General features: G+C 45.0%; 2 protein-coding genes across 2 annotated transcripts; one reads left to right on the forward strand and one right to left on the reverse strand.

Moving 5' to 3' along the window:
* Positions 1-1,897: 1,897 nt before the first annotated feature.
* Positions 1,898-3,578, reverse strand: VMO1 (vitelline membrane outer layer 1 homolog). The gene is made up of 3 exons (XM_014877583.2): positions 3,411-3,578; positions 2,847-2,944; positions 1,898-2,183 (listed from the first exon to the last, which is right to left on the reverse strand). Exons 1-3 carry the CDS (start codon positions 3,576-3,578, stop codon positions 1,898-1,900), a joined length of 552 nt encoding a protein of 183 aa, XP_014733069.1.
* A 9,395-nt stretch (positions 3,579-12,973) lies between these two features.
* On the forward strand, positions 12,974-25,304 carry LOC148224760 (vitelline membrane outer layer protein 1-like). The gene is made up of 5 exons (XM_088159281.1): positions 12,974-13,227; positions 22,382-22,451; positions 23,706-23,855; positions 24,435-24,538; positions 25,010-25,304. Exons 1-5 carry the CDS (start codon positions 12,974-12,976, stop codon positions 25,302-25,304), a joined length of 873 nt encoding a protein of 290 aa, XP_088015407.1.
* The last annotated feature ends 647 nt before the right edge of the window (positions 25,305-25,951 follow it).

Here is a 25,951-nt window from a genome sequence, read left to right on the forward strand (position 1 = left end):
CCAGGCTTTGGAATAGCATGCAGATAATCATGTCACCATGGTTCCTGCTCATTTTCATCGAATTAAGCCTGTTTTGCTTAGATCAGTGCAGTTATTTTTACTTTAATGTCCTCAAATGTTGCCTCAGTCATGAGGCATGTCAGTTTGCAAGCTGAAATTATTCCTGTTACAGAGGAAAATGAAAGCTGAGCAACTAGATGCAAACTAAAATTTGTGCTCTTGTGGGGTTTGAAAACAGTCATTTTGGAAGTTAAGATTCAGTGTGGACACTGCTGACTCCAGTTAACTCTGACAGCAGTTAAAATTTAGTTTTAGTTTAGTTTGGTTCGCCTTGTTAAAAAAAAGTTGCAATTTTGGGGTTGTTTTTGTTGGGTTTGGTTTGGGGGTAAGTTTGTTTTCCTTTTTCCTTTAGCTAATTGCTAGAGCTGAGGGATTTATATGTTTATAGAGAGCTGAGTATATGATAAATAAAGATTTCTTCAGAAACTCCCAAATTGAGATGGATGCCACAAAATGGTTCTTTGAAGCTAATAATCAGCATTTCAAGTGATGACTGGGCTGGTTTTACAAAATAAGCATTTCTCTAATAAAGCACTTGCACACTTAAAATGTCTGCAATCAAGAGGAGGACAGAAAGCAGTTAAAGAATCATTTAGAAATACCAACTGTTAAGAAATAAGTCAAATCTTGAGATTAAACAAATCAGAAACATGAAAATTGGCAGCAGAAGGTCTGACTGGGAAATTTCATATTAATTCTTTTTCAATAAAATCATTCAAATGCAGGAATTTTTCTGAGATTCTTCTTTCACTACAGAATCTTTGCTCAAGTGCTTCAGTGGAAGAAAATACAGTTTTTATTTGAGTATGCAAAGATGCATAATGCATTGCTTTGAGGGAATTACAACAGCTACACTTCCTAAAAGGTGCTCAGAGAGGCAGCACATCTTCTCAAACTCTTGCCAGAGAGACTTGGTAATGATAATGATCTCCAAACATTATTTTTCCCTGAACTGAGAGTACATTCTTTATATCTAGCATATCAAGGTAATAACTTCCAGTTTACCCAGGAAATTGGAGCATAAAAAATGAATGAATGACATAGAGTTTATTTTTAGTTTGGATTCTCCCCCATTCTATTTAAAGCATGAAGCCCAGAGGCACCAAACAAAATCCCAGTCCCATGAAAAGGTTTTGCACTAGCAGCCAGGTGAGCCAGCAGAGCACACTGCAAAGCAGCAGCAGGGGAGGCCTGGGGAGCCACAACCCACCCAGGTGGTTCAGTGCTACACAGGTGAATGCACAGTGTAAACACACTTTCTAGCCATGTTTCCTAAGGCAGGGGCTCAGGCAGGAGCTAACAGATTGTTTGCAAAAGGCATGTACAAATCTTGAGGCAATTCAAGCTAGGAGTGAGCAATGACAGCAAACCTTCGACACTTCTCATGAGCCCACCCAAACTCCTGTTTCACCACGTTTGTCTCTCATTACTCATTTTGGCTTTGGTCAGAAACTCCAAATAGACTCAAATACCCATTCTGCCCTGTTTGTCATATCGATAGATCAAGTATTACTTCAAATAAAGGAAAAAAGGGCAGACCAAACCTCAAAGAAACTTGACAGAGAAAAAGAAAGTTGAGAAATCTGACAGCTCTGAGCAATTCCTAGAAGTTGAGCACTTTCACAGCAACATACCAGCAGTACATGATACAATGATTTGGCTATGCTAACGTAGCAGTAGCTGTAAGAGACATCATCATCTAAGGCATTGGCCAGAACAGCAAGATGAAAGCAGTCAAAACATCACGGGCATGTCCCAGGATAAAGCTAGAGCAAAGCTTTACTGACACTTCACTTGCTGTGGGATATATAGGCAGTGATGAAGGTGGAGCAAGTGCTCATTTGCAGCAGAAAAATTTCACATTGTTGAGTGCTGTGTCATCCCGAAGTCCCTGTGGGGGCTCTACCTTGGTCTGGAGACCACATATCTTGCAGCTGTTGGTCCACGGACCAAAGCTGCCCCATGACAGTCCATCACCTATCAGCACAGCTTCATCTGAGCATCTGAACTGGATGTTGTTAGCTGCTGTGTCATCACCTGCTCCCTGGGACGTCTCTGTTCTCAGTGAAAAGGAGATCAAGTAGCCTCCAGGGCAAACTTGGAAGCTGGTCCAGGAACCCCACCTGAAAAAAAGCAGATGGAAAAATGTCTGGGCTCTGTGAGCTGCTGGGAAATGCTCCTTCTTGTGATGCTGCTCTGAAGCTTAACACTTCTTTGACACAGCATCCTGCTGCAGTCAGGGCCCCTTACTTTTTCTTTTTGTTTCCCTTGTCTTCCAAAGATGTCCTTTTCTCTTCAGATGTTTGATATCTCATCAGAAAAGCACCAGGAAGTCTGAGATTGGATAGTTATGGTTCTGGTGGAAACTCTGAGGGCAGCCTGAGCACATGTTTTATGTAATAGGCACACACCAGGCAGCCGGGAGAGCAGCCAGAGGTGCAATGCTGTTCCCTGCAGCATGGCCAGGACTTGGACCAGGCACTTTCTAAATGCATGGTTAGAAACCCTTCCATAGAAAAACTCTAACCCTGGGACCATACTTCAGGTGCTCACCATGCTTTGCAGAAAATCCAAGGGCAAACAAAAAGTGTTAAAATGAGGTAACCGTGTTTAATAACCCTCAAAATTAATGAAAAACAACCCCTCACCACTTGTTTTAATTCACTGTACTGCAGCACTATTTATACAGCAAGTCAGAAAGAAGAGACCCCTGCAAATGGTGACACCCACGGGTGTTTTGTGAGCTGGTACATGACAAACAGGGAGGAAAGCACAGTGTCACTTACTCCCCAACCAAGGATTCAATGGTTGTTGAGTCATCCTGACAGTGCAGGCGTATGCCATTCAGAGCAGTGTCATCTCTTCCAAACTGGTGGGGCTCCACCTGCAACAGAAGCCACACAGGGACAGAGGTAAAGGCAAGGGGCTAAGGACCCAGGAAAAGTCCTTTACATGCCTGTTGTAAACAGTCCCACCTCCCTTCTGTAATGGGAAATAGAAAATTTCTTGGGAAGCACATTGGAAAAGATGGCTGTCACTGGGAAAGCACCTTACCCTTGTAACATGTTCTTCATGTTTTCTAACTAGTTCTGACCCAGGAGGTAAGGCAGAGTCTCAGAGCCTCAGGAGAAATGCTGGTGGTAGATGCCTCTCTCCCAGAATCCAGATTTTTGCACCCATGTGACTTCTCCCAGCAACATCAGCCCCAGGCAGACATTTCTGGTGTAGCTACAGTGGCAACATTTGCCAGAAGACTCCTGGTTTGATGTAGAGAGTATCATACTCAAGAAGAGGAAAACTGCAGAAAACCCTTAGGGACACGAGATGGTAAGGAATGGAGAGAATTTTACCTTCAGTGCAAATCCATTGGCGTAGCCACGGTGGCAAAACTGCCGGCTGCCCCACTTGCCCCAGTGGCCCCCGTTGGGCACAGCGAGGACAGAGGTGTACTCACGCACCCCTGAGCCTGGGGGGCACAGGACGAGCAGGATCAGTGCAGCTACAATGAGGAACTTCATCTCTGGTGCTCTGCATCTGCTGAAGGAGAGCTGGTGTATGCACTGGGGAATTTATACCCTTCCAAGGCTGTTTGCCTTTCCACACCAGTCCATTGACAAACACCACTGGAACAATAGTTTCCACCCAGGCGGTGACACAGCACTTGCTGACCTGCTCCCAGTGCCCACGAGGAGATCCTCTGGGAGCTGAGCAGCTGGCACACAGCAGATACTGTGGCCATAGGTGTATCCACCATCACTCCTTGTTGTGCCCCTGGTAGAAGCTTAATACCAATTTCTGCTTCTGGCTACACAGATATTTGGCCATGGGAATGCCTGCCTTCTGAGAGTAACTGCCATAGCCATTTTACCTACTGCTGTTTGGCAAGGATGGTCAAACCAGAAACATAAGGGACCTGGTCTGGAACAAAGAATAAGTAAACTCGAGCCCTGTGTCTCCCAATACCTTCTGTTGAATAGGATTTCTGGGAATCTCAACAAATAAGGTAGTTTATGAGTTTTAATAACCTTCAACTGCCTTTTTTTTATCTCAATAAAAACTGTATGGTTTGCTTTTGCAGCAAGCTTACCCAAAGCCAGATATGCTGAGATGCCCACAGTGATTCTCAGGGCTAAGTGCCACTGGGAACAAGTTGAAAGGCAGGGTTTCTAGAAAGGTGATACTGAGCCTCAGGGCACAGTCTTTGAGGATGTCACGATGCAGAGAGGTGACTTTGGAACCCTGGAGCTGCAATTCTCTTAACATAGAGTTAAACAATGCATTGGAGGGCCCTTGGTTGGTCTTGCAGAATTTGGCAAAAGCTTTCTCTCAGTTCAATAGACAAAGAAGAGAGAATGCATTTCAGAGAAGTATCTTGATCCTCAGAATGTTAAAGCAAGATGAGGTGCCAAACCTTGAGCTAAGAGAAGAAAAAGAATTTCCCTCTTCTAGGTTTCTCTTCCAGTTCCTGTTCTGCTCCATCTGCCCCTATCACACTAAAAGGTGATGTTGCTTTTCCCACTTTTGACTCTGCATTCCCCTTACACTTGTCAATGGCCTGTACAGGTGGCAATATATGTAAATTAGAATGATAGGAAGTTGGATGATCCTTTTAGTGAAAGGCACTAAAATAGCACAGCATGTGATGAAAGCACAACCTGTTTTCCTTTTTAAACCAGACTTTTGTTTTACTTCTCCAAAGGGATGCCAAAATCCAGAAGAGATGTGTTTTCTCCCACAAAGGCTGCACAATCACATCTGGCAAATCAGGTGTGTTTGTTCAGGCAGGGACACTGCCCTTGGCAGCAAATGGATGGAAAGGAGCAGAAGGAGTCAGAAAGAAAGGGCTGGGACCTGGATAAGGCTACAAAAGGAGCAGGATTCCCCCTTTCATTTCTCCTTTGCTGGCCCAAAACCATCACCCTTGGTCACTTCACCTCTAGCAGCAGTGATGCAGGTCCACAGTCTGGCAGGACCCACCATCCCCCTCAGACTCTGCTTAAATCATAAGATTCCTGCCTTTTCCCATCCCCAGAGGAGGATCCTAGGGCACAGTGAGCCCACAGAGTGCAGAGGAGTGGGAAGAGGCAGGAGATTTGGCCATGAGAAATGTCTCCCGTGCACACTTCCCTGGTCCAGGGGAAAACTCAAGCCCAAGAGGAGAACTATTAGGGAACCATTAGTCCAGGACCTGGGAATATCATTTTCCCATTTATAACCAAACAGCTGGCAACCTGGGCTGCCAAATGTGAGATGCCTTGGACTTGATTTCACAGCACATGGCTTAGACAGCACTTACTACCTGCAGAGCAGACACTGATTTTGCTTCCGTGTAACAGTGCCAATTTTGCTTGGATGCCTCAACAAGTTCCCAAAGATCAGCTTACACAGACTACCAAAATCTAACAAGGCTACAGTGGTGAGATCCAGAACTCTTACTGACACACCTACCCTGCTTTCGTGCTCCCTCTCCTGTATTTTAATATCCTTGAAAATGTCAGAGCAGTTTTAAAGAAAATTGGAAGACTGATGAATTTGATTAATGAAACATCACTACATTAAAATGATGATGACACAGGGTACTTCATCCTTTCATTATTCATCCAGTTTAATACGATTATTTTTGCAGGCAGACAAGCATAAAAAAGTTGCCACTACTTTTCAGCTTTTATAAAAACTTCTATTTTTTCATAAAGAGATTAAGATAATATTAATCAGTATATTGGGATGTTATGACATATTTAAATTCCATATGGAACATGGAAAAAATTGTCTATAACATACAAAAACATATACCATACACAATTTGCTTATTTTATGGCGTTATTGAAAAAATTATGTACTAGCTTTTCTTGAAAATTCATTAATTTCTGATTTTTACACCTGAAAATACCACACACTTAGCAATACAAACTTCATTTGGCAGTGTTGTGTTGTCTTTCTCATATTCTCAGTTTCTCATATTCATGTAAACCTTCTGCTGCCCAAAGGATGGAGATGATTTGAGATGTTGGACTCTTCTGACTGAGCTGCAGGAAGGGTTGAAGGCAGCAAGTGTCCAGGAACTCCAAACAGGAGGGGAAGTAAACAGCATTCCCTAAAAGAGAAGTCAATAAACATGGAGTGATGGTTTTGGCTGAATGACTGTGTGCTTCTGCATGCTCTAGGCCATTTTACACTCCTCCCACACTGTTACCAGGGCACTGGTTGCCACCCATCAGCTCTCAGTAGCCACCTTCCCCAGCAGCTCTAGTGCCAAACCTGACCATTAGAGCTGGGTATAAATCCACTGTAAATCACACAGCCTGGCTCTGCCAAACCCTCCTCACCTGCAGCTTGGGAGGTAGATAAGACACTCCACAGCTAACTGCATCCTACAAAAGGCACACTATCTCATGGAAATGGTACATCAGCAAACCCAGAAATCACACCCAGTGCCAAAAAAATATGAAAGGGCTATAAAGATTCTGTTCTATGAAAATATGAGTAAGCACAGGGTTGCATTATTTAGAAAGAAGAGGTGAGATTCGAAATGAACACAGACATCTACAGTGCAGATGTCTCCGTCTGAAATAATTGCAGAGGGCTCCCTTCATCGCTGCTGAGAGAGACAGCATGACAACAGAGAGGAGCAGATATCTTCACATGAACCTCTCTCTAAAATCATCTGCTCATCACTGCTGACTACAGGGACACATGATCCTAGCTGAACTAGTCTTATAACCTCAGATTCTGTTTAGGCTTTTTCAGGCTAGAAACAGTAGTGCTGAATGAGGATTAGTTTTCAGTAATATGGGCAAATGTTTAAGAGAAAATGAGTAATCAAATTATGTGCTATCTGGTCCTCATTTCTCATTTGCTAAATTGACTCAGATTAATAGAAAATTGAATGGCAGGAAAAATATAAGTGAGAGACATCAGAAATGAGACAAGACCTGGTATTTTCTAGATGCATGAGCAGAAAGATAAACTTTAAAGCAAAAAAACCACAAGTATAGCCACTTCTCAGATGCAAGAGGTAGATAATTTTGCATTAGTGACGAGATGTAAAGATGACTTACATCTTTAGAGGTGGTGCTCCCCTTGTTGTGAAGTTATCTTCAGGTGGTTTCCCAGTTGCCCACAACTCCCAGCTTTCATATACATCTTTACCTTGAAAATTTGGACAGTTATCTTATCTACTAGGCTGAGCATACATTATTGTTTTTAACACAAAAATTAGTCTTTACAGTTTCTCACATTTTTTATTTCTGTGTAATTAATAGAACTAATTTCCTTCATCTATGAATCTGTATGTCTTCTTTCTATTGCCTTATTCTTTATGTGCTTGTTTCAATTTCTGTTTACAATTACTAATAACATTTCAACACATTCTTGTGAAAGCCTAATTGCCCTGCTGTAGAATCTCTTAATTTCTTTCATTTTCAATTCCTGTCTGGGACCCAGCATGCCAAAACTCCCTTTTTTTTTTTTTCCTTTCTACTAAATTAATTTCAGCCGTACCTGCCCACACAAGAACAGAAAACACATAAAAAGACCACTTGTCATTGAAATCTCATTGTGATTTCCACTTGCATACGATGGCCAGCAAGCAAATCAAATATCCTTAAGAAGCCTGATGAGCAGAAAGAAAGCAGAGACCAGAAATGATGGCCAGAGGTGGCCAGCATCAAAGAAATTGTTTTTCGTACATCTCATAGTTTTTTACATCTTTTGCACTGAGACATTCATTTCTTTTTCTCATAGCTGTGTTAGGGACCAGAATTAGCAGGAAGGGAGGTTCACAAATAAGGACTAGAAAATAGTAGCTAAAGGGATTAGGAGTATCTTCTCAGGCAGAATTGAACAGTGGCAGCTGGGGATGGAGAAAACACTGTCTGCCTGCAGCCCAGGTGTGCTGGGAAAAGATGGAGGGAAGCTGTGAAGAGAACACCTGGGGCCTGGAGATAAAGCCAGAGCAGATAACCCAGCCCATTTCTGCCCTGGGTACAGGACACCACTGGGCAAGAACAGAAACTGAAGCATTGTATCATTTGGTACTGATAGCTGAGCTTTTCTGAAGGTCTAATCCTGCACACACTCTTTTCTAGACCTCTCACCATTTTTGCTGATCTCTTCTGGACTGTGTTCTATTGGTCAAACACTGTTTTGAACAGCATTTCAACAGAGATCTTGTCACTACAGTATGATAGTTTAAAGGTGGAAGATTTCTAATCATGAATTGAGTTAAAATAGCATTTTAGCAAGGGTGGAACTTGCACCTCTCTCCCTCTAGAACTGCTGCCTCACCAGTCACTCTCCCTCAACTCTCTGAAAGTGGCTATTCTCATGTCAGTGCAACATTTTGCACCTGTGCTAATTTTGAATTCTATCCCCAATCCTTTTGTGTCTTCTGCTCCAGGCTGATGACATCTATAAATTTAATAAACAAACTCTCTATTCTACTGTGCAATAAAATAAATAAAAACATCAAGCAATTTTAGACCTAGAATTTTCTCCTGTGGGACATGGCTTGATATGTGTTTTTACAGTCGTATCAGGCTTTCAATACTTTTTACTATTGATTCAAATTGCTAATTAACAAAAAACCTCATAAAGAAATGGAGAGGCAGTCCCTCCTGCAGTGCAGATTTACTGACAGCCAGAGACCAAATGCAATTTGCACCCTCTCCAAATCTTCAACTAAAGAACACTTCACATACTTCACTTCACTGAAAATTCATTGGGAAAAGTTCTCAGGAAACCTATCCTTAACAACACTCACAGAGCTGTTCCACCCCCTTGAAACTGAGGCTCAAGAATGCCAATATAATAAAACAGATTAAGTTCTACTGAGGGTAAGGGGAGGGAGGAAGAAGGGAAAAAAAGAAAGAAATAGCAAAAAGCTCTGAAAAATAAAGCTGAATATTGGTAGATCATTTTGATAAGAACTAGATCATTCAAATTTCCCTTTATTTTTTAACAGATTATTATTTATTAACAGATCCTGAACACAGGTGAAGGAGAGGATTGAAAGAAAGGAGAGGGCATGTCTTCCTTTGACGTCAAAATGTATAAAATGTTTAATATATGTAAACACCTTTTTCCCATATCAAATTTTTTTATCTCCTAAGGCAATTCAGGTGTTGGTTGAAAATATCAGCCATCACTCTGAGCTGCATGCTCATTAACAGAGCAGATTACACCCTGATCTATGCCCAGAGGCAGGCAATGTGATGGTGCAGATTATGCCTCCTGTTTTGACAGAAGGTCTTGAGGAAGAGACCCAGGGAAGAGTCCATATTCTTCCAGGAAATCCATACATGGAATTACAAACCCCTTCCAGTCCAGAGCCAGGAAGAAATAAATGATGGTCATTGGAAACTACCATGTGCAATTACTGCTGGCCACTGCAGTCTGAACGTTTGCACTTTGAGAAAAAAACTCAAGCAAGAGTCGTTTCTCTCCATCAAGAACTCTTCACAGGCAGTCGTGCTGATCCAGGGAATTTGCAGTGAAATAGATCCTGTTGTCTATAGTTAGCTACCCACCTCTGGAATTCATGCTGCAAAGCCTTTGAGCACAGCATTAATGTTCTGGATTTCATTTATACTCCTAAAGTTCACCAAGTGTTAAAAGAGCTTTGCTGCAGTTGTTCTTGCAGCACCTTGAAAGCTCAGATCTTCAATTATCAGCCTTCGAATCAAGGTCCCAAAGCCCTCACCAGTGACCACAGAAGTGATGACTTGAGAGGCAGCCCTGGTCCTGCCACAGCTTCTGCAGCTTTGCTGATGGGTTGCTCTGAGGTCTCTGTCAGGAACAGATAAATATGGAGGAAACACTGGTTAGGCACAGGTTAAACCAAGATATCCTGTACCTGGGAGTAGTTTGGAGTGAAGGCTCATCCTGCTGAGTTATGAACAGGTATTTCTGCTGTGGTTTTAAACCTGCTGAATTCTTGACTTCAACTCCTGCAAAAACACTGATCCAGACCTACATCCCTCACCTCCATCATAGCCATCAAGAGCAAGAACTGGGCATCACCTACAAATGTTGGATCCCAGAAATCTGGAGTTTTTGAGTTTTCTGTGCTTTCAAGAACAGACCCCCTGGAAAACACAGCTTTTGACCTGAGGCCCTGGAAACAGCTTCGAAATACGAGTAGTGAAGTAAAAATCACAAGTGTATAGTGAATTAAAAGTTTGTGCTTTCACAGGGTGATGGGTTTTAAATTTAAGGTTTTTATAGTATAAGTATAGAACAAGATGGAGGATTTGGGGTAGTGTCTTTTTCTTTGTTCATCTTGCTTCTTCTTCCTTCTTCATGGTTTTCAAGTAGTAGTTTCTGGTTGGTTAGTTAGTGTCACTCTAAGGGTCATAGAAATGTAGTTATTAGTTCAAAAGTATAAATAATATAGGTATTAATTCTCTATTAGACTGTTTAACCTTAGAAGACTTTGTAGCAGTTGCCTCTGTAGCCATTTTCCTTACTTCTAGCAGGTAGCTGCAAGTGCTGTTGTACTCTCTGTACTTTCTGATAAAATATAATAAACATGCAAGCCCAAACATGGAAAAACTGTTTCAACTGTATTTCTGTTAATCCTGGCTCTGGGAAGAAGTAGACAAACGAAACTAGTAGACAAACCACTAATTAGGTGGTGCAAAGCCCCTGCACTGCTAGCCACACACAAACAATGGTAGCTGCTTGGGGCATGATCCATTTATTATTTACACTCTGATTTATTATTTACCCTGATCTAGAAAGGTCCAGTTTACTTGGTGAGTTTCCATAGTGTACTTCACAGAGGTGTCCAAGGACTACACAAACATTAGTTTCCCGTGTGAAACAAGGGAGTGACATTTCTCCATGTGATAGTCCAAGAACCAAGGTACACAGACTAAAGACAGAAGCACCTATTCACTCTGAGCACCTGATTTCTTTGACTATATTTCAATGTTAGAGTATTACATAGGAATAATATGAATACAATGAATTACATACGAATAATAATTCAAGCTATACTCTCTATGTGCAGCACAGGGAGATTTCAGGAACAGGGGAGGATGTGTGTCACCTTTCTGTCTAGCACCAAGACAGGTGAAGGTGTACAACTATTGTTGCAGCAATACTCCTCCTGGTCTCAGGGCTGAAGTTTACCTAGCAGGGATGGAAAAACCAGTCCAATGAATGCAATTGCTGCCAAGGCTCATCTGCATAGGTGAAAAAAATTTTGTTGTATTTAATGTTCACACCAATTAGAGATGACAAAGTAATATGGAGAGAGAATTCATATGATGGATATATTTTCAGACTTCACATTGTTCCAAAAACATGTGTTGCTGAATTTTGATGTTTTACAACACTGCCAAAGTCTCCTTCTAAGAAAGGCCTGAACCCAAAGTTGAACAGACAAGTATACAGCACAAGTTGTTTCACCACAAGACTTTCCAATGTGTCAAAGCTACAGCCCACTGAAAACCATTGGAAAGGAACCCGGCCAGGACAGCTGTTATTTCTCCTGTCCACAGTTTCCTCCAAATCCTCTACTGCTTCTGAAAGACTCTAATGATTTACACATATATAATTTAATTTTTTTTAGAAGCCACTTACCGTCATCCCTACTCACTGTAACTTGCACTGAACCCACCCTGGTTTGTTCCACTCTCCTAGCTGAGCCAATGGGCACAAGGTTCCTTATCCCATCCTCTCCAGAGTCACCTCAGAGCAGACGTAAGCCCCACACTCATGGGAGCTGACTGTCTCTGAATAGACTTGAAATTTCTGTGGCATGAAAATCACCTGTCCTGAGAACTTCTCAGAGAGGATAGGTGCATGTAATAACAGCTCATCTCTATACATGTTGGTACATTTATAGGCATGTGCTAAGAAAGGGTTAAATTCTTTAGCAAGTTTAATTTTGTTTGGTTCTCACCAAAGCCTTCCCCTGCAGCTGATCTGTACGGGGCCTTGCCCACCAGCAGGTCTCCTACAGGAAGCCCACTGAACCCTTTCTCTTTGCTGCCACAGGCAGGTTTTCAGCCAGCCACGAGAGCTTCTTCCCTTTGGAAGGCTCATCATGACCAAGCTGGGCTCTGCTTTGTTATCTCACTGCTCTAAAGAATCTGCCTAAATGCACTTGCCAGGCACGCTGGTTTTGGCATGTCCTTGAAGCCCTGACACTGCTGTGTCCACCTCTTCCCCCAGTGCTCATCCCTCATATCATGCTAGACAGGGCAGAGACCCTCACACCCTTGGGCACAAGGGCTGAGGGAATACCAGAGTGCTTGCAGGGTGGTCCCTGCCACCTTGAGGAAGGATCTCAGGAGTAGCATGGGGAGAGGAGAAAGCAGACAGCTACTTTTGATTATTTTTAGGGCATCACCTGCAGGTCAAAGCCCTTTCTCAGTGGTTCTCATCACTACTTCATGTCTGTGTGGGCTGCACCCATTCAGGTGCAGGTGTCCCCAGGTGTCTGGCTGTCCCCGGCTGCTAATGTGTCACCCTGCTGAGCAAACACACCTGGTCCTTCAGCTTCTCTCTGGTGTTCTTGCTTGGTTTCATTATTTCAAGGGGAAAAAAGTGAGTGCCTTGATGAAAAAACTCCCCCTCTCAGCTATTTTCTATGCTATGGTCCCTTTTCTTCTGCACTCAGATAAAACTGTGATTTCTTATTTCCTCCAGGAGAGGAAATTGCATCTATACACTGCTTGCAGGGAAACTGTGCTCGCCTTGCCTCCAAGAGCTGCCTGTGTGCAAAGCTCCAGGTTTCACCACCACGGAAGCGTTCTTTGGCAGAAGCTTTTGTTTGCCAAGTACTGAATCCTCTGTTCATTTGGGGTTACCCTGGGTTTCACCCCTCTCTTCAGAACTGCTGGCAGCCCCACGGGACTCCCCATTAGGGCTGCCAGGCACTGGAGTGAGCAGAGGGAAGCTGCTGATGGAAAAGGCTGCTCTCAAGCTGCCCACCCCTGCAGAGCCCGGTGTTAGTGACAGCCAAGACAGCAATGGCTGTGCTGTCACCAGGCCAGAGCTCACAGATATCAGGGCTTGGTCTCCTCTCCTCCTGTTGCTTCCAGGGAGCAGGAGCACAAAGCACATTTTTGTCATCCCTGTTCCTAAGGAGGAGACTCTTGGGCAACCAGGGGAAATCTCCACTATCACTTCAGTGGATGCACTGGATTTGTACTACAGGTAAAAGCCTTCTTCACTGCCAGCAGTCTTTTATGCCAGCTACCCACCTGTCATTAACTCCCTCTGAAAACCCTCCTTGATCCCAGAATATGACTTTCCATGGTACCACCACCTGCAGTGACTGCAGCAGTTCACAGTTTCTAGGCTACATGCCAAAAAAAATGTCTCATATCTAGACTTCCCTCAGAAAGCCCAGGTTTTCAGTAATTTTATGCAGCTGGAATATGGATCTCTTCCCTTTCTTGAAAATTTATGGACATTTCCCAAGAAAATCTTTCACAAAAATAGGGTAATTCATGAGGACATGAACCCTGTTAACCTTCCATACAAACGCCCTAGAGGTCAGTCTCTATTTCCCTCATCTTTACTTATTCCTCCAAGTAGGAGTAGGATTGCACTTGGTCTTTGAAGGGCTTTGAACACTACAAATGGTATCTGCACACTTCACTTGAGTAAGACTTGCTTTGGGGAATTTCCTCAATAGCTTGGTCGTTTTGTCCCTTCTTCACCCACAGTCAGGAATAGAAGAGCAAAGCCCATGAGTTTCTTGAAATTCAGGTCCAACCAGCTTGGCCACAGTAGCTCCATCTGTGAGGCTGATGTCTTTTTTATTTTAACTGTATCCCTACATGAAATGCAGTTACAAAAATTAAAAAAAAAAAAAAAACCAAAAAAAACCCCCCACAATTTTCTCTCCAAACTGGCAAGTCACTGTGTAAAAATACTCTATTAACAGCATGAGTCTCTTCTGTGGCCACATCTGCACAATTTTATCATGCAATTAGACCTTGGCTCTGGCCAGTGAGGGATCTATTAGCTAAAAGTACCTCAGAAAAAAGGAAACCTTAGTGCATAAATTAATGCAAATCAAGCCTGGGCTCTTCCCTCCCGTGATGCTGGGAGCTGTTTTGTTCTCTGTGTTGCTGCAAGAAATGAACACTCTGCTGTAGCCTGGGGTCAACAAGCCAATGAGAGGGGAGATAATGGCAAGGCAGAAGACAAGATCCAGGACTTCAGCTTTAAAGCCTGGATGAGAAAGAAATACTCAGAAAACAGTCAACTTTGTGTGTTGGTATTGAAACCACACCAACCAAGGTGTGTCCATTTGAGTGTCACCTGGAAGTAACACAGAATTCAAAGTCTAGCCAGTGAAAATGCCTTCTTAGATATGTCAGGAAAAGAACATGCCTTGACAAAACAAATTGGGGATGGCTCAGATTTCCTCAGCAGCACAGCAAAGTTCAGCTCCAAGACCCCAACAAGTCCCAAGTGGAATACACTCCACGTCTGCAGAGGAGAGCAGTGTTGATGAGTCTCAGCTGCTGCAATGGCTCTGGCTGCTACTGGTGCATTGGAGATCTGCTGTCCTTGCTCCCACATATCAGGTTTTCACTGCTGCACCAGGGGAACTCAGACTGGAGAGGTTTTCTGGTCACACAAAACTGCAGCAAGAACCTGAACATATTCCAAAGCACACAGCGGAAATCCTGTTCCCTAAACAATTCACTTAAATATGTAGCCCATGCCTGACAGTAGCAGAGAAGATCAAATGGCTTTTTAGGTTTGGGGTTTATTTGAGGGAGAGAGTTTACTCAAGTAAACCACTGTTTCTATTCTCTTTTTCCCTGTTTGTCCCTCAAATGTCCTTTCTCCTCCCCACCCCTTCATTAAATAAGTGCTGCTGCCACTCTGAGAAGGTGTTTCCTAACCACAACCCAAGCCAGATCTGTGCCAGTGCTCAGGCAGGCTCACTCGGGCTCACCCAGCTCCACGAACAATGCTGTAGCTGGAGGAAAGTGCCAAGTATCCCAGGAAATTGGCTCCATGGTACTCCTTTCATGTCAGCGCTAGGCAGGATTTATTTCTTTGTTTGCTTTCTTCAGTTCTGCTTGGGGGATATTTACCCTTTGCTTTGCTATTGCTGGTCAGGAAAAAGACTCCCCAAGCAGCAGGAATTTGATGTCCTACAGTTCTTATCTGCAACTGTAGTCCAGCTTGTATTAATAAAGGTTGAAGATTATTTAGGGCTTCCAGTCTGCTGGCCAGTTGCAGAGGGGATGGGAAATTCAGGATGGACTCACAGTAAAACATAAGACATGCAATAATATGTGATTTAACAAATATTTTCATATACTTAATCTAATAAACACAGCATATGCTGTAATGTATATGTGGCCCCGGTTACTTACATTCTCCTTTAACAGTTTGTGTTACAGATCCCAGCTGTTCAACTGCTTTTGCTCGTATTCTCGATGTTTTCCAAATTTTATCCTGGAAATACAGGGAAAATAAACACTTTGTAATGATGTTTTTGGCAGCAGCCTTCACCCATTTACTGGTGTGAAGCTCCCATAGACTCCTGTCACTTGGCATTTCACACTCCCTTCTTCAAGGCACTGGCTGAGGCTTGGGCACCTGGGAGCACAGTGGTGCAGGGGCTGAGGCAAGCAGCTGAGCAAGGCCCCAGGAAAAGCTGTTCCCAGCAAGCCTACAGGGAAATGTGACATGATCCTGCATGGCTGAGGGGGAGAATTGGCATCCCCCTCCCACCCTGTCCATTCAGTCTCACCTCCAGCACCCAGCACCTCAGCTGAGTGCTGCACAGTCCCTGTGGTGCACACTGAGCCATGCCCATGGGATCTGAGCTGCTCCCCATGGGAGCTGCTCCCACTTGGGTGCCCATCAGCCCCAGGAGCAGCTATGCACCCAGTGAGTCTCCAGAGGAGACAGCAGCTCCTGGGGCCTCTCTCACAGCTCAGCTGAAGGTCAGGATGGGCTCTAGGCTTGCAGAATTGTTTGGTTAGAGCAAACAGTCTGGAAAGATGCTCAGGAGACCTTCTGGTGCATTCCTACTCCAAAGCAATCACTGCACACTTGGCACCACTGAAGCATTTCTGCTCAAACTTTCCAAAAATCCACCAGTGGTAATCTTGCAACCTCCCTCGGCTAATTATTGTTATTAAGGGTACTCCTTGGCCAATCTGAGCCTGCTGCAGTACTCATCCATTATTCTATTTACAGCAGTATTCTGGACTGTTGCAGGCTCTTATCCTGTCCCTCTCCTGCAGCAGCTGTGAGCTGTTTGCAATGCATGGGGACTTGTTAACCTCTCTGCAGACCCCAGGTGACTGCACTCCTACTGTGATATGGTTTCTAAGTCCTTGGAGCAATGCCTACCTCCCCAACCTGCTCCCTACATCTCCCTCTTCAACAGGAGCTCCTGTACAGCCACCAGCCTCCCTCCTTGGCCCCTTACAGTTGCCACCCAGCCTGGCTCTACATGGCATACACGGATCCCAGTGAGGAAGAAGGCAGAAAATCCTGGGATAGACTTTCTTCCCTGAGCTCCCTGGCTTGGCCTTCCCACATCCTCCCATGGCAGCACTGGCTGCAGAGCCTGACTGAGCTGCTATTCCCAAGAATCCCTCTCCCCTGTCCCCCCACAGCTCAGTTACATGGTCCCAGCTCTCACAATCATTATACACAGATCAAGTTTCCCAGACTACTGATCATTTTTGTTGCTCTGCCGGACTCTATCCAACTGGGACATATCCTGCTGGAAGTTTGGTGCCCTCAGCTGAGCAGAGCAGCCCTGCTGGGGGCTCACACTTGCTGAGAAGAAAACTCACTCCATTTGTCTCTTAGGCTGTAATTTGGTTCATATTTCTTATCATAGGGATGACCTGACATCACTGACTCATGCATTGCCTTTGATCCTCTATGATCCCCAGAGCCTTCTCTGCAGAGTGATGTCAATGCAGGTGTTTGTCTTCAAGGTGGGAGCTCACCCTTGTCCCTAGAATAGAATTGCATCCTATTTTTCTCAGACTATTTCTCCAATTTGACAAGACCATTTGTCAAGCCCAAGCTGTGTCTTCCAAAGTACTTGTAGCCTATTCCAGCTTGCTGTGGCCTGCAAAGTTAATAAGCTTGTTATTTATTTTAGAGACCACCATTAATAATGACCTGGCCTAGCATTTCCCTGCTAGTAAATTTCTTCCCAGAGGCCACCCTGTTCATTCTTCATGAAGCTTTCCTGTGGAAATTGGATTTGGTCAGGCAAGACATAGGAGGAAACAAAGCTAAACTGAGATTATTACTTGTTTCCCATCTGAGGGGAAAAAAACACCTAATGGATGTCATCTGCTTCATTTAGCAGTCAGAGCCAGTAGCAAGTCACAAATGTGTGACACAGCCACCAAATCAAGATCACCTCCTATGTGCCAGTGTCCCAGAGAGGAGCTGAAAGATGGAAGAGTTGGGGCAAAGATCATCAACGAGGCTGGGGGACACTGCCAAAGCAGGACCCTGCTGAAGGCAGGGCCAATAGGCAAAAGCCATGGGACCATAAACAGGTCCATAAAAAGAGAAAAGCTCTCTGGCTGCACCTTTGCTTGGCCAGCTGAGGATGTAACTTACAACCAGTCTGTTTCTCCTCTCAACTCAGAAGAGTTGCCCAACTCTTCCAACGCTCTCAGCACCCACGGCCAGTTTTCCTGTCTCCTGCTGCTCTGAGCAGTGGCTCTCCCCAACCTGACAGCTGCTCTCAGATGACACTGGAGCAGATGGCAGCAGTGATCACAGAGGCTGCATTACCCTCTGTTGCTGCAGTACAAATTCTCTCATTTCCAAAGCCAGGAGCCACTCAGTGACTGCTCTTGCCGTAGGTTTAAGATGAGCTGATGACACACAGACCCTCTGCAGCCGCCTTCTGCTGGCTCTGTTCCTGTGTGCTCAGGAAAATGGAGCTCAGCAGCACAGCCCTGTCCCTGCTGTGCCCATGGAGGCTTCTGGGCTAACAAAGGGATTGCTCCTCCTTGGCTATGCCAAGGGATTTGCAATGACAGTAAAGAGCCTCTCTCTTTTTCCATGATGTACCTTCTGTCCTTGTACTTTCAATATCCTGTCTCACAAGGAGGATTCATTTGTGATTGAGGTATTTTTCTTAGGAGGTGTTCTGGGTTTTTTTCTCTCCCCTCTGTTTGCAATTAGCAAATGGGCCCTTGGAGTATAACAGCTACAAGAATATCTAAAACTCAGGGTTTAGACTGGAGGGATGTTATTAAAGATGAATTTTGAGACTTTGAAGAACAAGAGTAATGGGGATTTAACTATTCAAATCCCCAGAGTTCCCAAACAACACCAAAAATACCAGAAGGAAGTGCAAAGGAAGAGCTCAAAAGGATAAATCTGTGTGGTTTAGGAAAGAGAAAGGATGAGATAATGTCTGGAAATTGATTAAAGTAGAGAAGTGACTGTGTAAACTGGGAGAAAGAGCATAAATCAGGCAAGAAATGTGTTCAGAATTAACTCAGAGGACAAGTCCAGAGAAGAATTTTGCTGTCACAGTTATGGCAGTAACACTGCCATATATCTAGTTTTACACCAGTTCAGTCCCAAACAGCATCTCAGCAGGCATGGCTTTTCCACAGAACATGAGCACCCTGCTCAAAGGGGGGACAATTTAAAAGAAAGATAAGGATTCTGAAGTTTTGATGATTATTTTCCCCACAAAAAATTCTTTTGTCAAATTTGTTTATTTTTACTCTTCAAAGGGAGCAAGAGCTGGCAGCAGTATATCATGCCAGGATAGCTATGGCTTTGCTTGGAATGAAATACCAACAAAGCTTTGCCACAAAGTGATAAAGTTCCCAGGGCTCACCACCTGGAAGGAATTTCATGGCAGATTTCACAAAGGGAAGCACTTAACTCTCAGTTAATTTTAATTCGCTATTGCATCCCCTGATCCTCTCTTCAGATCTTCAGAAAAACCCTCCTAGTAGCCTCTCCAGGCTGGCTGTGGGGCACCATCAGAGCTGCAGGATGCTCATCTCTCTCTGTATCTCAGGACTCAGACAATGCTGTAGGTCTCTGTTGCCAGGTCTTCAGGAGGGCTCAGAGCAGCTCCTGGCTCTCTATTCCTCTTGCTCACCGAAAAACCACGGATACAGACCCTGCACAGGATCCTTCTCCATTCTTCCCACCCAAAGGCAGTCTCCAAAGGAAACCCATGGGCTTGAAGACTGACTGAGAGCAGGAGCAGCCTGAAGGTTGTGGTGCTGGAAGTGCAGGACCAGGAAACACAAGTAATTAACTTTTACTTGGGGAGGGTAAAAGAAAAATGTCAATGTTATCCCATAAGGTAAAGGAGGCTGCAGGAGAAAGTGAGTGCTAATATTCTAGCCAGATGGAAAAAATAGAAGTAACATATCTGGTGGTAGGTTGCATGTGAAAACACGACAGACAAAAAGCACTTGGAGAAACAAATGGCAAAGGGAATAAACACTATTAATGTTTCTTCACATCAAAGATTCAGGACCCCATCAGAAAATCTGTAGGGCCAGCTGATATTATAAAAGATCACAGCAGATATGGCCATTTTTAAGTTTTTCATTTGCTCACTGCTCACAGTGGAAGAAACTTTGTGTTCAAATGGGTCCAGCCATTCTCAGGGGTTAGGATTCTTAAGAAAGATTAGGCAGAAATCAAAATTACTTCAGAAGAGAGCTTTTAAAAGTCACAGAGTGAATAGTAATTAATGACTGAAACTGATAATAAGTACTCAGGAGGTCTATATCTCTAAACTGGAAGAGCTAAGATCATAGCAGTGATGGATGTATCATTTGAAATTGCTGGAAAGTTAAACAGGTGCAAACATGAGGTCAATTTTAAAATTTTGCTCCAAAGATGATGGGAGTAACTACATGCCTCTAATTCCAGCTTAGATTCCATAGTGGGGTCTGCCCATCTGTGCTACATCTATGTGCTGTGGCAAAGTCTTTGCTGGGAAACTGCAGGGGTGGATTCTGTGAGAAGATGAGTGGCTGCACCCATGTCAGACAGAGCCAGTGCCAGCCAGCCCCAGGACATATTCACCTGAGCTGAGCCCATCACTGATGTTGGTGGCACCTCTCTAAAATGTATTTAACAGAGGGTAAAAATCCTGCACAGCAGCTGGAGAGAGGAGTAAAAACATGTGAGAGAAACAGCTCTGCTGACACTGAGGATAGTGCAGAGGAAGGGCAGGAGGTGCTCCAGACACTGGAGCTGAGATTCCACTGCAGCCCACATAGGACCACGGGGGAACAGAGACTCTTTGAGCCACTGCATCTGTTTTTAAACTGACATGACAGAGACAGGAGTACAACATTTGAAAGGCTGACAGAAGCACCCTTGGCAGCACTGAGGAATTCTTGATACTAGGTCTTTCATCAAAGAACTATCTCTAGTTTATGGATGTGGGAACAATTTAACTGGTTTTATCTCCAATGACATTACAAAGGCCATCACAAGAATGTTTTCAGCCCACACACATTTTCAAGTGGCTGTTTCTCACCACCATCTAAGAAGGTTTATGTGGCTAGAGAAGGTCAGCTGAGAACACAGCTCCTGGAGAGCCCCACCGTCTCATAAATGGGCAGTAAATGACAAAATACCTTCTGCCCGAGGGAAAGAGGGATTCAGCTAACCTGCACTTAGGTACCTACAATGTAAATGTCTGCATGCAGTGTTGATAAGGCTACTGCAAGCACTTCATTCTTTAATCTTGATGTTTTGGCTGTGTGATTACCTTTTACCGTTCTGCTGATTTCTGATTATTTTGAGCACCCGCACTGTTTTCAAATACTTTGTCTTCATTGTAGCTCTCTGGTTTTTTTTGTCATAGGGTGGAGGAGTTAAGTTGCCCAAAAAAAATAAAGATATTTCCTTTTGGTTCATATGTTTTCAAAATTACAGAACTGATCTTTGCTCTGCATTGGCCATCATGTCTTCAGTTGTTGAATCTAATGCTATCGTGCCTTCCAAAATCTTGATTAAAAGAAGAAAGGAGATGTCACATATGACCCCACCACCAGCTGCCATAGCTTACCAGCAGAGAAGTTGCCAGACTCGCTAAGTTCAAACTCCAGCTTTCCAAAGGTACATAATTAAAAATCTACCCATCCTAGGCTTGCAGGCTGGTACTTTTCCTGCCTGACTAGAAACCTGCATGTTAACTGAAAAAGAAGCAGTGGGTAAAGAGCAAGAGCTTCCCCAGATGATAAAATGTTAATTAGCAGGGATGTTAGAGACATCACTGGATGCTCAGGGAAGTTCAGTGTATCAGCAGGTCTACCCAAAAGTACTCATGGGCCCTGCACTCCAGCAGCACAATTCAGCAAAATTCAGCTGCTGATACTGATCCCATCATTTTCATTTCAGTCCAGTCCTTACTCCTAGAGCTGGGAAAGTTTTCTGTAGGGAAAGGGGTGAGAGAGGAGGGGAGGAAAAGTCCTTTCATCCACGAAGATTCATCACTCTGGAAGAGTTAAAAATTAATGAGACAGGAGAGGGAAATAGAAAGCTGAGATTAGTTCCTTGTTTGTTTTCTTGCTCCCCATCGTGAAGTTATAGAAATTTACCCAGTGCTCGCTTTCTCCCACAGGCAGTTAATTACTTGTGTGAACAGCTTTCACTGTTTCCTGCTGGAATATCCCAGAACCACTGACCCAGTGTCACTGTTTGCCACCTCCTCCCCACATAGCCAAAAGGAACAATAAAAAATCAGCTTAGCAGGGTCCTTTTGCAACCAGGATCTCCCTTCTGCCACCTGCAGTGGCAGGACTGTTGGGGCTGGAGCTCAGATTGTTAGACAGAGAGGAAACAGGAGAAGATGTGTGAAAATAGAAAACAGAGAAAACAGGCCCTGTCAATAAGAGGGACTCAAACAGGGAAAGATTCAGCTCTGTGAATATAACTACAAACTGTGAAACATCTCTATTTTTTTTTTTGCATCAGTCATCTTGTGGTTTCCTATTCCACCTAGTTCCTCTTCACTACTTTGTTTAAGATTCCCATACAGTTGTAGGTATCTCTGACACTGCTCAACCCTAACTTTCCACACATCCCAAAAGCCCCATCATGCAGCCAACATGGTTGAGGGAGAGGGCTGATAGAATCATTTATTCACAGCTCTTCACTGGACACAGAACCTGGCAACAGCCCATTGCTCTTGCTTGTGGTTGCAGCCACTCTTATGAAGAAATCCAGTCAATGCCTCAAGCTTAGAAAATTCCATGCCACTAGGAGTGGCAAAATATCCATGAGCTATCCATTCTCCTGAGCAGGACCCTGATCACACAGCCCTTCATTTGTGTTGTTTTCTTTCTGACAGGTTCCTGCTGCCCATGAGATACAACAACACAGTAAGACATCTTTGTCTTCTTTGGCTCCTGTTGAGTGCTGTGAGTACCCGGAGACCTTTACAATTCTACCCGAGGGGTGACATCAGAGGGTTTCAGCTGAAAGCAACATTTCCCCCTTCACCTGCACTAAGAAGCAGCCCATATGGAATGGAATCATTCCATTCTTCAGTAACTGAGTAATTGAAGCCTGGAGTAACTTTTTCTCCCTACTTTGTCTGTGCTTATAGTGCTGGTATATACTCATATATATATATAGAGAGAGAGAGAGAGAGAGAGAGATACACACATATATTACACTGCTAATACACGTTGACAGTCTGGTAGTATGGACCTCACAGGACAGCTCTCCCTGATGACATCATCACTGACTCTTCAATGCAATGGAAGCAGCTCATCCTACTCTGAAATTGCTCACAGGATACCCTTGAATTGCTGTCAGCAGAGGTTTCTTCTCCGCTAGACCCATTGGAGGAACAAGGAATGAAACAGGGAATCACGTCTGAGAACGCAGGGTCTGCTTCTGCTGGGCACTCCCACCCTGGCTGGATGCTCACAGCTCCTACAGACACACTTGGGCAGCCGGGAGCCTCACAGCTCCATGGGATGATGCAACTATATGAAGTTTTGTTCCCACTCCTCTATCCCTAGCACAAGATGCCAGTAAACTGAAGAGAGTTCAGCAAGGGCCACACGAGGTGGCAGCTGGAGCACTCATTTTGCCAGGTGGGGTTGACACACTTCACTTTGTCACCTACATTTGATGCATGTCCTGAAGCAAAATACAATTGCTTCCCGTGCAGGCACTTTCTTCAGCCTCAGTGAGATGGTGAGAAGAAAAGAAAAGCAAGGAAGAAACAAGTGAGAACTTCCACAGGGTGAAGAACCCTGAGTCTGCTCTGTCTTACGTTTTGAAAAGGTTTCTCAGCCCCTGGAAGATTTCTTCCCCTTCCAGTCCATCACTTCTCTCACCTCTCTCTCTCTCTTCAATGCCCTCCTTGCAGCATTGCCAGGACCCTCCTCCAAGCAACCATCTCCTTGAGGAATGTCCCCAGCTCCTTCCTCCCTTTACCTCCTCAAGTTCTCAGAGCCCTAGAAGTCCCCCAGCCAGTTCAGGGCAGGAGGCTGCCCCAGAGATGGCAGGCAGTCAGCAGGAGCAGCACACAGCAACCAGGAGCACTCCCCGGGAGCTTTGTGGACACTCCCCAGGACTCCCATCCACTCTCCCGGCCAATAAATTCCCCTGTGCAGGCACCTCCGTGCAGAGAGGCACCGAGCAGGTTCCCTGTGATGCAGCTGCTCAGCCTGCTGGGCTCCTGCTGCCTCCAGGGCACAGGGGCACGGCAATACCAGCCCATCCTCACCGTGCCAAACGGGGCTCCCTGGGGCTCCCGGGGCCACAGGCCATTCTGCCCCAGCGGCTACAGAAAGGGATTTGAATTGAAGGTAAGCCTTGACTTCTTCTTCAGGGTGGGGAACAAAACCTGCTGTGAGACAATGCTACTTTGGTCTGATCGTAGCAGGGCTGGCCACCACGCATTGCCCCATCACAGCAGTTTGTATTGTATCTGCGTTATGCAGGCTTCTCAGCAAGAAATTTCTAGCACAGAGTATCTCGCCAGGCTCCCTGCCAGTAAAGGATTTCTTAGCAGAGGGGTTTCCTGCGTGATCAAATACCTGAGGTTGGTCCAGCAGAGCCTGTTCCCAGGGACAAGTCCCCCCTGCCAGCACCCCAGCTCTGGGTATCACACACAGCACATGGTGAGAGGATGGGCATGGCCTGGGACAGCAGACACCAAGCATTCCTGTTCCCAGAGTGCCTGCTCCACTGCTTGGAGAAAAACAGAGGTGGGCAACAGCAAAATGGGCTTCCTGAGAAATGTCATGGAGCTGCCTCACAGCCCTGCTCAGCTGCACTAACATCCTTGCTGCCTCCCCAAAGCCCCCCGCCATCCCTCGTCACATGCCTCTCCTCATCCTCCTTTTAAAAGGGTGACCTCTCCCTTTTTCTTCACCTCTCCGAAGGTGCAGCCCTTCCCGGGGGTTTGGCTGTTTGGCGATGACACAGCTGTGAGCAGCGTCCGCCTGCTCTGCTGGGACCGCACAGCCATCCACTGCTCCGCGGGGTGGTGAGCAGCCCCTGCTTCCCCAGCCTCCTTCAGGGCAGCAGCTTCTGGGGAGCTTGAAGGGAAACCAGTGCAGTGCTTTCTCCATAGGCAGCCACACCCCCTGGGAAGGTGGCTCAACATCCCACCTGAGGAGATGGGTGAGTTCCACAAAGTGTGAAGGTTCCAGGGTAGAGGTCTGGTCCCAAGGAAAGATCAGAAATTACAGATCTTAAAGCTATACTTTCTTCTTTTCCTCAAACGCTTACTTTGGAAAGTACATTGAGTAACAGGGGCATAGCAAGCAGGTGAAATTGCCAAGGGGCTCTGCAGGAGCAGGGCAGGCTGGAGCTGGTGGTGGCTGGGCATCCAGGGGATGATGAGGAAGGATACTGAAACCTGCCACCCCTGTGTACATCCCTTGCCAGGGGCAGTTGTGGTGCTGTTGGCAGCACAGCAGACAAGCCCTGGTTGTGTTGTGTTTTCCTCTGGCAGGTGGGGGAGCTGGATGGAGGCCCAGCTCTGCTCCAGCAGCAAGCTGGTTTCGTTCTCTCTGCACGTGGAAGGGTGGCAGTACCTGCGTGACAACACCACGGTCAACATCGTGAGGTTTTCCTCCTCCAACGGGACAAACCTGAAGGGATGGGGACTTTCAGGGGGTCACTTCGGCCCCTGGAGCAGCAACTACACCTCTGGGGTCATCCGTGGGCTCCAAACAAAGGTGGAGATACCCCAGGGAAAGTGGGATGACACAGCTCTCAATGACATTAGAGTCTTCTGCTGTGAGTAAACCTGACTCCCTACCCCATGCCAGCACCTACAAAATTGCACAGCATTAAACCTTGAATCTGTCCTTGCACAAAGGGGGGGGTGACTTTTTTTCTGTCTTATTTTGTCGAGGGTAGCCAGATCCCATGGCTACAGCACCTCATAAGAGTCTTTGTAATTACTGTGATTAAACTTTGTAACAAATTTATAGCCTAAAAAATTCCCTTGAGGGAACACAGGGAGCACAGCCACAACTGTTGGTAAGGCAGGAGGTGAAATAGAAGAGGGATCATCTGCCCTGACAGAAACTGGTTTCAAAGGAGAGGAAGGGGAACACTTCATCCTATTTCCATTATAATGCTTAGGATGTGCAGGGATCACTGTCGGACATCCATCCATCCATCCATCCATCCATCCACAAATAAGTTCAGATATACCATGCAGGTTGTGGTCCCAGCTCCATGCCTCTCCTTCCAGCCTTCCATCTCAACATCTCCAGGTGTCCTGTGCAAAAGAGGCACCCCAAGGATTTTTGTTTTAAAGACTGCAGTAATTCACACATATTGCAGTCAGAAATGTACCATTGCATAGGTATTTTTTCCTGAACCGACCACCATCTCCTTCAGCATCCAAACATCCTGCTCAGCTTCTCTCTGGAGTTCATATTTT

The sequence above is a fragment of the Sturnus vulgaris genome, chromosome 2 (genome assembly GCF_052056855.1).
Source record: "Sturnus vulgaris isolate bStuVul1 chromosome 2, bStuVul1.hap1, whole genome shotgun sequence".
Taxonomy (NCBI): domain Eukaryota; kingdom Metazoa; phylum Chordata; class Aves; order Passeriformes; family Sturnidae; genus Sturnus; species Sturnus vulgaris.

Excerpts from the sequence above, each read along its gene's own strand:
- LOC148224760 (XM_088159281.1), top strand. The coding sequence starts at position 12,974 with ATGGAAAAGGCTGCTCTCAAGCTGCCCACCCCTGCAGAGCCCGGTGTT. Across the intron at positions 13,228-22,381 it reads GCACTGGATTTGTACTACAG|GTTCCTGCTGCCCATGAGAT; the intron begins GTAAAAGCCTTC and ends TCTTTCTGACAG. Across the intron at positions 22,452-23,705 it reads TTTGGCTCCTGTTGAGTGCT|CTGCTCAGCCTGCTGGGCTC; the intron begins GTGAGTACCCGG and ends CCTGTGATGCAG.
- VMO1 (XM_014877583.2), bottom strand. The coding sequence starts at position 3,578 with ATGAAGTTCCTCATTGTAGCTGCACTGATCCTGCTCGTCCTGTGCCCC. Across the intron at positions 2,945-3,410 it reads CCAATGGATTTGCACTGAAG|GTGGAGCCCCACCAGTTTGG; the intron begins GTAAAATTCTCT and ends CTTCTGTTGCAG. Across the intron at positions 2,184-2,846 it reads ATTGAATCCTTGGTTGGGGA|GTGGGGTTCCTGGACCAGCT; the intron begins GTAAGTGACACT and ends GCTTTTTTTCAG.